Source organism: Juglans microcarpa x Juglans regia, chromosome 1D (genome assembly GCF_004785595.1).
Source record: "Juglans microcarpa x Juglans regia isolate MS1-56 chromosome 1D, Jm3101_v1.0, whole genome shotgun sequence".
NCBI classification, from domain to species: Eukaryota; Viridiplantae; Streptophyta; class Magnoliopsida; order Fagales; family Juglandaceae; genus Juglans; species Juglans microcarpa x Juglans regia.
In genome coordinates this window covers 44,559,745-44,574,058 of record NC_054594.1, presented here as the reverse complement: position 1 = coordinate 44,574,058, position 14,314 = coordinate 44,559,745, and the positions used below count along the sequence as shown (strand labels likewise).

At 37.8% G+C, this 14,314-nt stretch overlaps 2 protein-coding genes across 2 annotated transcripts; one reads left to right on the top strand and one right to left on the bottom strand.

Moving 5' to 3' along the window:
* Positions 1-790: 790 nt before the first annotated feature.
* LOC121259075 (protein NUCLEAR FUSION DEFECTIVE 4) lies at positions 791-4,808 on the top strand. Its single transcript, XM_041160567.1, has 3 exons — positions 791-1,361; positions 2,890-3,776; positions 3,992-4,808. The coding sequence occupies exons 1-3, from the start codon at positions 1,032-1,034 to the stop codon at positions 4,455-4,457; spliced, it is 1,683 nt and encodes a 560-aa protein (XP_041016501.1). The 5' UTR covers positions 791-1,031; the 3' UTR covers positions 4,458-4,808.
* Positions 4,809-5,372: 564 nt separating this feature from the next.
* Positions 5,373-6,392, bottom strand: LOC121261286. Its single transcript, XM_041163593.1, has one exon. The coding sequence runs from the start codon at positions 6,282-6,284 to the stop codon at positions 5,706-5,708; it is 579 nt and encodes a 192-aa protein (XP_041019527.1). The 5' UTR covers positions 6,285-6,392; the 3' UTR covers positions 5,373-5,705.
* Positions 6,393-14,314: the final 7,922 nt, after the last annotated feature.

Genomic DNA, 14,314 nt, shown 5'->3' with positions numbered 1-14,314 from the left:
GCAACTCAGGTTAGTTCTTTTTTAAACTTCGTCTGCCATCTAAACGTACTTTTGAGCCGAGTTTCAATCTGCAACTCATTTCTACACTGTACATAAACGCAACATTTCTCTACTTTGTAGAGATTCTTGACTCCTCTCTCCACTTGATTTTTTTTTTTTTTTTTCCCCATTTCGTTATAGTGAAATGATAATATGAGAAATAAAGGAAACAGATAAAAAAATTAAAGAAAAAATAATATGAAAGATAACATTCACAAAATGTACGGATATGTGAATAGTGAATATTAACATTGACCATCAACTTATTTCCATAAAACCCGCGTGACTTCGCCCGTTTTGCTACAGTATTAAAATCTGATGATATTTTTTTAGCGCTGCATTTGGCGCCAGATCACGGAATGATTTCCGTTTTTAGTACTGACGTGAACAGTATAAAATAATGGTATGATCCACTTCTTTTACAATTTTTTATAAATATATATAAATTCATTTTAACATCTAAACATATTTTAAATTCATTTTAAATAAATCCTATTAAATTTATTCAATAATCTCAACTCATTACTATTTATAAAAAATTTAATTCATCTCAATTCATTTTAACATCACGCAGCCTTACTGTAACTGTGGGGGCCTTAAACTTCATCTTTGACTGAGGGCTGCAATTGTAGGATGTACATTTGCCGTTCATATTAAAATAATGAAATCCAACTAAACGTGTAAGGGACACGTAAGGGGTGCTACGGATCAGCCGTGAACAGTAACTGATCCGTAGCAACAGCTCTAAAATAATTTCACTCGATACAGCTTCTTCTTCCACGAGATCTTTCCGGCCCTTTAAATTCTTTCTTTTTCCCATCAGAATGATTCTCTGATCATCTTGTTAGTCAAATTACCCATATGATCTCTTTCTTTCGATCAGAATCCATAGCAAAGCTCTCTCTTTTCCATTTCTGACACTTCTGCTTTCCAACATACTGTCATACTCCGTGTGTTTTCACTTGGTACACAAGTGAATAATAGTGAACCCAATGCCAAAACTAGTTCTGAAAGTAGGAAGCAGACCGCCATGGGTGGGTTTGGCAGCCGCGGTCTGGGTCCAAATCGCGGCTGGAAATTCCTACAACTTCCCACTCTACTCCTCAACACTCAAATCCGTAATGGACTACAACCAGCAGCAGGTGACGTTGCTTGGAGTGGCTAACGATATTGGAGAGAGCGTGAGTATTCTCCCTGGTATTGCCTGCAATAAGTTCCCTCCTTGGGCTCTGCTTTTGGTTGGTGCCTTGCTGTGTTTCTTAGGATATGGTGTTCTATGGCTCGCTGTTTCCCAGACTGTTCAGAACCTGCCTTATTGGCTGGTAAGCGATCATTTCATCACTCTATTCCGATCTGATTATTCATTATTTAATTTCAAGAAAAGAAAAATCTTTTCGGATACTATATGAACTCGATTGCCTAAAACCACTAGCTGTTGAGTTAGTTTTGTCCAGAATTGAAGCTTTTTGGGTACCCGATTTAGGATTCAACTGTTTTGGCATTATTGCTCAACAGGTTAATTTGTCTTTATGCAAGCCTTTTTGAAATCTATTATCTGAGACAACTGACTGTTGAGTTTAGTTTTTCCAATACTTTTTTTATTTGTATTTCTTACATAACCTCGTGTATTCCTTTTTTTGTTGTTGCGGTGGGTTGAATTCGCACCGTCAAAATTTAATTGCATGAAAGAACTGTCTCGTAAATGAGATTAATCAAAACATTAGTTTTTAACCTGTTCGTGCATTTGTTTGTTTTGAAAATATTGCTGGATGGATTCAATTGTTTTACTGCTTAGGGCTTGATTTGTCTGCAATAACTGTCTTTGAGCATACATATTTTTCTTTTCTATATTCTGGTTTGAAAAAAAAAGCATAAATCTTTACATACCCATTTTTGAACTTGATCGTCCAACAGATTGTAGTTATTTCCTGAACCGGGTTTGTATGAATATAGAGGTTTGGTGGTTTATGCATGAAGTTTCGTTGATGATTGCTTGATCATAGCACTTCATGTGTCTGGATACTGCAAACATCTACACCTTCTGTTTGATTCTTGGGTATTGCAAAATATCACTTCAGGAGTGTTCCAAACGGCCACATATACCTAGTGATGGATGAAATCTGTTTTTTTTTTTTTTTCTTCTTTTCTTTTAATCAGTAAATAAGGATTTTATCAGTGAGGAATAGGACTAAGGACACAAGGAATTCATGAATATTCAAACCATTGGAATCTATTACAATTGACCAATGGAGTAAAGTGTTATAAAAGAGTACTATAAGCTCATCCATTGATTTGTGATCGCTTGGTTCTACAAAGCTTCTTTCTTTCCTCTTCCTTCAAAGACACCACCATAGACAAATGGGGACCAAAGCTCATCCATTGACTGCTCGCGATTGATGGAATCTTTTACATATTGATAATTTTGAATTTTAATTGCTTCTTTTCAAGTTAATGTATTCCCCTATTTTTGGGTGCTCTCTCTCTCTCTCTCTCTCTCTCTATATATATATATATATATTGAAAGAGGACGTAGCACCAATTTTATTAATAGCCCTCACTTATGGCGGAGGAATATCGTGGATATATATATATATATATATATATGTATGTATGTATATTTGGTTTTAGTCGATTTTATAATCCTGTTATCTGCATGCAAACTACAGAGCTACATAGTTCATTTACCCCCTTGAGCTGTTTGCAGTCACTGCTAATTTCATTTGTTTCCATCATAACATCTCATGCCTTAAATTTTTGTGGTGCACTTTGCATTTAGAATCCTGTTATTGTTATATACATATCCCTGCCCACTAAAGAATATGTAGTTATAATGTGCATCTCCAATGGCAGTTATGGCTTGCGCTATGTATTGGAGCCAACAGCTGTGCATGGTTTGGCACAGCTGTGCTTGTAACCAACATGAGAAACTTCCCTCTCAGTAGGGGCACAGTTGCTGGCATTCTCAAAGGTTATATCGGGATCAGTGCTGCAGTGTATACAGTAATATGCAGTATGGTGCTAAATGACTCAGCTTCAAAACTATTGTTATTCCTTGCACTTGGGCTTCCTTTTTTATGTTTAGCCATGATGTACCTTATTCGGGCTTGTACTCCGGCATCTGGAGAAGACTCTTCAGAGCATGTTCATTTTATTTTCACACAAGCTTCTAGTGTTTTGCTTGCCATCTATCTTCTCGCGACCACAGTGACAAGTGACACAGTTTCTCTAAGTGGCACTGTTTCCTACATTTTAGTTGCCATAATGGTTATACTTCTGATGTCCCCCCTCGTAATTCCTGCGAAAATGACATTTTTTCCTGCAAAGAAACTGGGTGCCCCTGTTTATTCTTCAGATGATTTAGTTGGTTCAACCCAAACAGATCCTTTGTTAACACCAACTTCATCATCTACACATCTTGGAAATTTCCATGAGAGAGAGGATGCTTCAGATGTGGAAACACTTCTTGCTGTTGGGGAGGGGGCAGTGAAGAAGAAAAGGAGAGGCCCCCGTAGGGGGGAAGATTTCAAGTTCCGTGAAGCTCTAATCAAGGCTGATTTTTGGCTTCTTTGGTTTTCATACTTTCTTGCGGTTGGTCCAGGAATAACAGTTCTAAATAATCTGGCTCAGATTGGGGTTGCATTAGGTGTTGATGATACAACCTTGTTGTTGTCTCTCTTCAGCTTTTGCAATTTTGTGGGTCGTCTTGGTGCGGGTGCTGTTTCTGAACACTTTGTCAGGTCATTATTTGTTGCCTTTGATTTAATTGGTCGTAAACTAGTTCGGAATATGATTCCTCTCTCTCTTTCCAATTGGTTACTTGTTTTTCGCAATAAAACTTGATTTTCTCTTACTCAAGTGAACCTTTGATTCCTGTGTGTTTTGAAAGGGGATATTTTCTTGCTACTTTGTAAGGCCATGATTTTCACTAGATATGAGACTATGTTTCTTGCAGGTCGAGAACACTTCCTCGCACGTTTTGGATGATATGTGCACATATTGTAATGACCGTATCTTTCCTTCTATTTGCATTATCCCTCACTTCTACTCTCTATATTGCTACTGCTCTACTTGGAATCTGCTATGGTGTTCAGTATTCTACGATGGTCCCAACCGCCTCTGAGATTTTCGGCTTAAAGCATTTTGGCATAATATACAGCACCATGGCATTAGGCAATCCTATTGGTGCAATCCTTTTCTCAGCTCTGCTTGCTGGTTATTTATATGATGCTGAAGCTGCTACACAAGGAGGGTCTACCTGTTTAGGTTCCAATTGCTTCAGGCTCACTTTCCTGGTTCTGGCTGGAGTTTGTGGGCTGGGCACCATCTTGAGCACAATTCTGACCATTAGAGTGCAACCGGTCTACCAACTGCTTTATGCTGGTGGTTCTTTTCGACTTCTTCAAAATACAAATTACTGACAATGTGGGTTCCTAGTTCCCGAGCTGAGATGATTGAGGTGTTCCAATGTTGTACAGGTATGCTTCCATAAGTTAACTACCAAGGGAATATCCGAGGTGTGCCTTTGCAAATGTACTACTATTACTTGTGTGAAAATCTGTTGAGCCTCCCTCACCCCCAAGGAGATGATTTATTCGGGGAAGCTTCAATCGAAGTCATTTGTTGTTATTACAAAGTTTGGGGGCTTAGAGTAGATGCCTCACATTCATATCGACATTTGCTACATTGGCCTTTTGAGGAACTGTACTTATTATGTATAAACACAATCACATTTCATTTTTGAGGAGAAATCTTCATAATTTTGACATAAATCCAGCTGCTACATCTTTAGCTTAGTTAGTCTGCTATCAGCTCACGTACCCTGTGAGACTCCATAGAATTCTGAAATTACACTTTATATAAATGCTCTTGGTATCCTCTTGCTCTCTTCCATTCTCAAGGGAAAACCATGCTAGAATGCTTTCAACGAAATTTTTTACTCATTGCAATCCAGCCCGTTTGGTAAATATTTCCCGACTAAAACGACCGAAGACGAGACAGATCCCGGATGGATCAACCTGTGTACCTTTCTTTTATGACAATCGAATTACATTTGGGTCAATCCAGTTTTTGTCAGACTCAGAAAACTCATTCATACATGTTTCGTATATACTCGATGGGTCAAAATTATCAACTGAAGTGAATTTGTCGAAGGTAAAAGAAACTAAAAGTCGTACAGAGTAATTTCACCAACTCATATGAATAAGTTGTGTCGGTCGTCGTCATAAAAAAATAAAAATCGATGCATTTAACCATTCTTGAATCTCAGCAGGATGGGGTGAAAGTACCGGACATTGCACGTTATCATTCTGCTCAGCTCATGATTCACGAACACATTAAAGATACTAGTGCTCTTTTTTTTTTTTTCCCCTATCTTTCAATAAAGTCATTGAAAATACAAAAGCAGGGGGAGACAATCTCATTACTGAAGCAGACCCTTGGGTGCTAAAGTCTGTCATCTGGATGATCCCACCATTAATGAAAAAAAAAATAATCTAAAAAGACAAAACAGCTCTCTTCTGAAACACAACCAAAACTCTCTGGTGGAAGAACCCAAAAACCCATCTCTCACCATTGAATTAACTCCACAAACACCCCCCAAAAGAACGAAAAGAAAGAGAGATCAAATGCGAAATACAAGAGGAAAAAACAGAACAGAGAGGGAAAACTCAGGTGGGTTTCAAATCCTGAAACATGGTATCCCACCTGATCTCTTCAGCACCGGCGGACCAGTACCCGTCATCGTTGCCGTCCATCTTTTCCTCCTTACGGAGATCATACCCCAAAGGGCTCGAAAAACTATCTAACCGAAGAGGCCCTGAAGCAAACACCATAGGACTCCCATTTGTGAGCAACAACCTCTCTTGTTTTACCGTCGTCAATGTTTTGTTCCTCTTCAACATTGCTCCCTTCCATCTTGTTCCATAACTAGGCCTCGGCACAAGCACCAGAGCCGACTCCTCACGGCGAATCCATGTGCGGATGCAGTTAGCCAAGCACCTTTTTGTCTTCCTCATGGCGACGAGAAGCCTTGATAAGGAACGCGGTCTTCCTCCCTTCTCCTTTCTAGCAAGCTTGAGGATTTCTAGCCTGTGCTTGGCTATGGAAATCCCCATGCTTTGGAGAAACTCATGGTTGAAATAAAGTATGTCTTCTTCTTCAAGCTCATTGTGAGCAAAAGCGAGACCGTACTCGTAAACTAGAGACGGCTCGAGGCCTGTTTTAGATAGCCATGAGAACCAATCCATGGCTATCTAGGAATGATGCGAATGTGTGTTAATTTTGTCTGTGATAATTTGAGAGATGTGTATATATATATATAGTTGAAGCCTTGAGGGTTGGAGATATTGTAAAAAAAAGAGGGTGATCATCAAGTTGAGGGTGACTTGGACTATTTTTGGGCGGTCTGGTTTTCTCTTGTAAATTTGATGTTAGTTGAAGCTTGAGAGTGACTAAAGAAAAAGAAAGAGCAAGAGAAAGTGGTGTGGGGTCTGCATGGCCATGTTCCGTTCTCTCGTTTTTTTTCTTTGTTTATTCGACGAGATCAGTTGAAATTAAAATTAAAAATTAAATAAAATATTATTAAAATATATTTTTTTAATATTATTTTTATTTTAATATTTGAAAAATGTTAAATTTTAAAAAAATTATAATAATTAGATAAGATGAATTGAAAAAAATTATGAAAATAAGCTAGACGCGTGATGAAACTTTGAGAGTTCCTTCTCCCTTGTGCAAGTTTTTGCCATCAATCACGGCTTGGCCGAAAGAGTAATCCGTGGGACACGCACTACCTGTTTTTTTCCAGTGTGAAGTTGCGAGGAAAGTGGAAAAATACACTCCAATTTAAAACTCGGAAATCCATTTGGCCAAAGATGGAGACAAGGGTTTGGCTTTTTTTTTTTTTTTTCTAGGCAAGTTTAGTAGTTTACTGTTTATAGGTAAATTAAAACATTACAGAATACAAATTTGAAGTCTCTTACAGTCATTCTAAAACTAACAAATACATAAAAACAAAAAAGGCTCTACAAATCAAGTAAATGGCTCACACCTATGTTCCATTAGAAGATGGCACTTGAAGCGGTTTTTGTATAGCGTAAAACAGACAAAGGTTCGGTTAGACAAAAACCAAGCAGTTTCTGTTCATTTCTACCAAACTTTTATGAAATACATGATTGATGGAATTCCCATAATTAGTTGGCCTACATTACTGACCCATCATGTCATGGTTTTTCTTCCTTTTTTTAGGCTACCCGTATCATGGGCACACATGTGTATAGGCATGCACTACAATTCCATTCCCCAAATTTATAATTTCTAGGATTTGATGAATTCTAGATGCACCAATATTTCAACTTATCATTAATACCTCAAAACCCACTCCAGAATTCGATTCATTCAATGCTTGAACTTCAAAGAGATTTTTCGAAGTATATCTGGTCCTTGACATTGACAGTAAAGAAAAAAAAGAAAAACTTTTCTTTTAAAAAATGTACAAAGAAATTGGCAACAATACAATGGACTGATTACTTAATAATATTGTTACAGTATTCATAATGTATAAAAGCTAATATGTTCAGTGTGTCATATCTTTATGAGAATCTGCTTTCTTTCGACTAGTCAAAAAGTAAGAACGCTCAAAGAATATTTTATTTGTAGACTAGAGGCCGGGTTTTACTTGATTAATTCATTAAATTAGGTTTTGTCTCCCATCACTAACTAACTTATACCTATATTATATCTAATGAGTAATGTTATTCATCATCTCAATTTTTATCATCTTCTCATCATCTTATAATGTGGCAATAGGTGATTGGAAATTATTTATTATATTTCACTTGTAAACCTATCATTTAATGCCACATCATGAGATGATGGGAGGATAATGAGAGTTGAGATGATGAATAGATTTTTTCATATCTAATTAATGGGCCACTTAGAACAGGATAATATATATATGATCTCGATTAGTTAGACGTTTGAACTGTTGTCGTGATCAAGAGCCTTTGTGCATACTTTTGATAGTACTGTTTAGCATTTACCAAACATGCATGCGCTAAGAAATTTCCTACCAAATGATTTGATCTCGTAAAGAATCCAAGGGCCTTTTTTAGTTAATTTTCCGCAAGTAAAAGCTTCCTGCAACTGTAATTATCTGGGGAAAAAAACTACGTACGTACGTACATTTTCATGTAGACTTATAAACTTGCAGTATGGTACTGTTCTATTTTTTATTTTTTCCTTTCTTTTATAGTTCATATATATAGAGTAAGGCAACTTATAAAAAGAAACTGAAAATTTCAAGAGCATGATCTGCTAGTACTAATGCATGCAACATTTTGTTTGAAAATTTGTCTCCTCATCAACACGATTTGTCTTGACATTTAATAGATCATGGATCCCTTATAGCTAGCTAGCTGATCAGTACTAACACTTGTCTCAGAAGGCACGTAGTACTACTACTACTAGTAGCTAGTGCTTACTTGCATATATGCATATATAGTTTTGTTTGTCTCCCAACTTTTTCACATGCGCGCGGCCTTATTATAGTTACTTTTTGAACTTTATTTTGTATAAAGAGATCTGCAGGTACTTGTAACTTACTTCACATGCAAGCCCTAATAATTAATTGAGTTTGGTAGCTAGAGATCAATACTATTACCTTGTGAATTATAAGAGGTGTTCTCTTGTTACTTTTTTCTTAATAATGAGGTTTGGACTTTTTGATCATTATATAGACAAAGATCATGATGAGTACGACCTAGACCTAGTACTTTAGTTTCAAATCCACATCATGAATCGAATCTAATCAGCATGCATGCATGTTTACGGAGGATAACGCAATTTTTAATTACACGCCCGTGAATCACCTAGCTCGCTCTTTTTTGTTTTGATCACAAGAATCTTTATCGCACTACAAGAAAATAGATTTTTTATAGCAAAAAAATTCGTTGCAAAAAATATAAAAAATCGTCGCAAATAAACATTTTCATTGATTTCTTTATTTATTCGCGATAAAAGTGCATGACTGCATGCATGCGAGTGGCATTGTCATCATTTTCTGCGCAGATCATGAATCAGTAAGGTAATTACAAATCATGATCATGATATCAATATCAAATAACATGGATGGTCCGATGACCGGCCTGCTTGTGAATTGAAACATTAATTGTCATTTAAACTAATATTCATGTCATCTATAGATCAACAAAAGTAGAATATATATGTATATATATAAGAACTGATATACATTGATCATGGAGGGAATACACCAACCCAAACTACTAACTGCAAACAATATCATGATCACGATCATTAATTAATTAGTTAGTGAAGGGGCTAATTAACTTGCACTAGGTTTGGTACTTGTAATTATTAACAATTTTGCTATGTACAACCGCCCTTGCGAAACCGTGTGTAACCAGATGACGTGGCTCTAACAGATTCTTTTTTTTTTTAAAAAAAAAAGAAGAAGAAGAAAGAAGTACTGAAATCTATAAGAAAGAGGACTGCATGATTCATTAGCTTGAAATTGAGAATGATAGTATCCAAAGAAACTGTAGTCAAAGGAAAATTAAATTCCCAAGAAACAAGCAACCTCCTCACTCTCCTCCTTCAAAATAAATTCAACCCGATAAATGATAGGTTATACTGGGCGGATCTTCAAGGTAGCGATGGGTCAAATCCAACACTACACGGAAAGGCCATAGAGAGAACAGATGACTCCATAATCAGTTCAACCCTTTTTTTTTACTTTTTTTGCAGTTTGAAATGGAAATATTATCATGTTGATCTAGAATATTGACTCTCTTCAGATCTTAACAGTAATTGCAAAAAAACCGGAAGCTTTCTCACATTGGTCTATATATTTGCTTCCCTTCTAAAGCATTCTAACATCTCCCTTAAAATTCCTGAGATCGTCATCTCTTTTCTTTTCCCTACTCAATTTTAGTCTAAGGAAAAGAAAACTAGAGGGATTTTAAAATGAGCAGAGAAATTATGGTGAAATACTTGGTACTGATTTCACCTTTCAAACACTTCCGGTTCAACCATTTTGGCACGTTTTCAAGATCATTTTTGAGTCTCTTGTCTTCATGGGTCTCCCATCATCTTCATGGTCTTCGGAAGCCTTAAATTTCAGCTTTGCATTAGACTTTTCAGCAAAATTAGGAAAAAAATAATAGAGAGAGAGAAGGAACAAAACGAAGAAGTGAGAAAAAAATTGATATAGAGGGAAGGAATGAAGGTAGAAAAAATAAAATTTTTTATCTACCGGTTACGAGGGGATTTTCCGAGCCAGTTGCAAATAGAAGTTTTCAATTATTAATTCAGATCTCATATATATGCATGTATGTCGAGAATAATCTTCACGTGATGTGGGACCTTGTAATTCACGTGCTGATCATGAGGTACGTAGGAGCTTTTGATCAAGTGGGATCGGGTCATGCTATCTTTCACTATAGCCAGCTAGTTAGACGTTTCTGTTGCTAGAGTACCTTAAATTCACGCTGACAACTAGCAAATTGCATTAACATATTAAATATTTCTTTGGATATGCTAATTTATATATATATATATATATATATATATATATATATATATAAAATCATACGTGCACACCATAACAAGGGTGTTGCAACTTGCAAGGATATTGCTAAAAATTAATTATGTCAGATGCGCACTGGCCTTCTTAATTCCATCAAGCAGTTGTTTTAATCAAAATAGATAGATTAATAGATAGACTCCAATTACCTTTAAATATTATAAATTTAAGATCCCGTACGTTCTAATTCAAGCATATATAGCCTCAAAATTAAAAATGTCAGAAATAGTTGACCTCTTAAGTCAGAACAAAATTAGGAAAACCCTATACATAAGAAACGATCGTTGACCGGGGAAATTGGGTTATTTCTGTAACACTCTCAATACAATAAGAACTGTAAATAGATTTTGAGCTCACTTAGAGGGTGAGAATTTTCCAAAAACTTGGTAAGAAAAGGTAGACGAAAGAGAAGGGAAACCTCAGAGAATATATTTCTGTTTTGAATATCTGATACCTATCTATTACACGCCTCAGTAACTTATAGCACCCACTACTGCTAACGGCTTTGACAGAGCCTTTAACCAAACAAGAGTCTGAATAACAAACATAAAAGGGTAAAACAGTAAATGACAACAAAAGTATGCCGTTTAAGGCCTAAAGGTAAATAACTAGACTCAAGCCCATCTGTATGCTTCCCTCACGTCTGGCCCAAACTTCCCGTGTCCCTGGCCCACGATTAGCTTAGCCCCTCAGCCCGATACGTGTGACAAAGCCCCCCTCCTTAGAACACCTTGCCCACAAGGTGTGGGTAGGTTTTCTTCATTTTATGGAAGGGCTCCCACGATGCGTCCTCACCGTCTGCCCCTGCCAACGGACTAGCAAGTCTACGACCGTCTGATTCCCTGCCTTTCGCATCCTTCTGGCCAACACCTCGGCTGGTTCTGGTTTAATCACGCCGTCAGCATCTACAGGAGGTAAAACCGGAACTGCTATTGCCTGCTGCCCTAACTTCCTTTTGAGTTGGGATATGTGAAATACTAGGTGAATCGAAGAAGAGGGTGGAAGATTTAGTCTGTAGGCTACCTTGCCGACCCTCTGCACTACCTGATAAGGCCCGAAAAACCTAGGAGAAAGCTTCAAACTTTGCCTCTGCACCAAAGACATTTGTCGATAAGGTTGAAGCCGAAGGTAGACCCATTCTCCTACTTCGAAATTTTGTTCCTTTCTTTTTAAATCTGCGTACTTTTTCATCCTGCTCTGTGCTCTGTGCAAATTATGCTTGAGTAGTTGTAAAATTTTTTCCCTTGATCTGAGATCTTCATCCACGGCCTTTAACCTTGTAGTTCCAGGGATGTATTGGATAAGTTTGGATGGGGAATACCTGTAGAGGGCCTCAAAAGGAGTGGTACGGGTAGAGGAGTGGTGGTTGGTATTGTACCACCATTCGGTTAGGGGAACCCAGTGTGCCCATGTTTTCGGTTGGTCACCCACAAAACACCTGAGGTAGTTTTCTAGGCATTTGTTGACGGCCTCTGTCTGGCTGTCAGTTTGAGGGTGATATGAGGTGCTGAAGGCTAATTGGATGCCTTGGATCTTGAAAAGTTCCTGCCAAAACATGCTTGTAAAAACACTTCCTCTGTCCGAGACGATGGATTGGGGCATTCCATGTAGTTTAAGGACATGCTTAACAAATAATTGTGCCACTGTTTTGGCATAGAAGGGGTGTTTCAGAGGAACAAAATGAGAGTACTTAGTGAGTCTATCCACTACCACCCACACACTGTTGAAACCCTGTGAACTTGGTAGTCCTTTCACAAAATCCATAGTTATGTGGATCCATGGTTGTGAGGGAATTGGAAGGGGCTGCAATAGTCCACTGGGTTTGGACTAATCAACCTTCACCTCTTGACAAACCTCACACTCCCTTATAAACTTCTTAAGATCAGTTTTGAGCCCGGGCCAATAAAATTCTCTCTTTATCCTCTATAGAGTCTTGTCATAACCCGAATGCCCCCCTAAGGGTCCACTATGGAGTGTTTGCAGTATCTTCAGTCTAGAATCCCCATGGTTCGCCACACATAACCTATGTTTGTAATAAAGCAGGGCTTCCCTTGCTGTAAAGTTCATAAGTAATTACTTTTTCTTGTTTAAACTTAGTAGGTTTTTAGTGAAAGGATCCTTAGTGTACCCATCCTTAATATCTTCCCACCATTCTGCAGTACGTACTAACAAGGCAGAAATGCTGATTTCTAACTCCTGTTTAATGTCCTCATCCCTTCTAGACAACGCATCAACCATCCTATTTTCAGTCCCCTTCTTGTCTCCACTTTTATGTCATACCCCAAAAGTTTTGAGACCTATTTTTGTTGCATCGGAGTCCCTATCTTCTGTTCTAGGAGGAATTTGAGATTCTGGTGATCTGTTTTAACAGTAAAAATCTGTCCAATTAAATACGGTCTCCACTTCTGTATAGCAGCCACCAAGGCATACAATTTCTTCTTATAGGTTGACCAAGCCAAAATTCTTCCCTTAAGGGCTTGACTAAAATAAGCAATGGGTCTATTCCTTTGCATCAGTACAGCTCCAATGGCCTTTCCCGAGGCATTACACTCAATAACAAAGGGTAGTGTGAAATCTGGTAGAGCCAGTACAGTGGGTTTGCTCACTGCTGTTTTTAGCTTAATAAAAGCCTCCTCCGCTTCTACTGTCCAGCAAAACTGATTTTTCTTCAACAAACTAGTTAGGGGACCAGCAATACCACCATATCCTTTTATAAATCTTTTATAGTAACCTGTAAGTCCAATGAAGCCCTTCAAGGCCTTGAGTGTAGTGGGAAAAGGCCACTCTTCCATGGCTCTAATTTTTCAGGATCTGCCCTCACCCCTTCTGCCGAAATCAAATGCCCCAAATAAGTCACTTCATAACAAGAAAAACAACACTTTGATGGTTTAGCAAATAAGCTATGCCCTCTTAAAGTCTCTAAGGTCAGCTGTAAGTGCTGAACATGCTCTTCTGCTGTCTTACTATAGACTAAGATATCATCAAAGAACACTAGGATGAATTTCCTTAAGTATGGCCTGAATATGTCATTCATGAGACTTTGGAATGTAGAGGGGGCATTAGTTAGCCCAAAAGGCATAACTAAAAATTCGTAGTGGCCCTCATGTGTTCTAAAGGCTATTTTAGGAATGTCTTCTTCTCTTACTCTGATCTGGTGATGACCAGATCATAAATCTAGCTTTGAGAAAACCTGGGCCCCACACAACTCATCCAGCAGCTCCTCTATTACTGGTATGGGAAATTTGTCCTTGACTGTAGCCTTATTGAGTGCCCTATAATCGACACACATCCTCCATGAACCATCGACCTTCCTCACAAGTAAAACAGGGGATGAATAGGGACTTTGGGAGGGCTGAATCACCCCATCTTTAAGCAATTCCTTAATAATCTTCTCTATCTCCTCTTTCTAAAAATAAGGGTATCTATATGGTCTGACCGAAACAGGTGTGATGTTTGGCAGCTAGGTAACAGAGTGGTCATGAGTCCTGTTAGGTGGCAACCCTTGTGGTTCCCCAAACACATCATGAAATTGATTTAGTAAGTCCTGTATTTGCTCAGGAACTTTTTCCTTTGTTGATACTGAAACATTCTCCAATAACTGCAGTACTAATCCCCTTTTTTCCAATTTATTATGTTTATTTAATCCCCCAACTCAATTCTGTTTGTAGAGCTTAA

Coding starts and splice junctions, on each gene's coding strand:
- LOC121261286 (XM_041163593.1), bottom strand. CDS start 6,284: ATGGATTGGTTCTCATGGCTATCTAAAACAGGCCTCGAGCCGTCTCTA.
- LOC121259075 (XM_041160567.1), top strand. CDS start 1,032: ATGCCAAAACTAGTTCTGAAAGTAGGAAGCAGACCGCCATGGGTGGGT. Junction 1,362..2,889: donor AGAACCTGCCTTATTGGCTG/GTAAGCGATCAT, acceptor CTCCAATGGCAG/TTATGGCTTGCGCTATGTAT. Junction 3,777..3,991: donor GTTTCTGAACACTTTGTCAG/GTCATTATTTGT, acceptor TGTTTCTTGCAG/GTCGAGAACACTTCCTCGCA.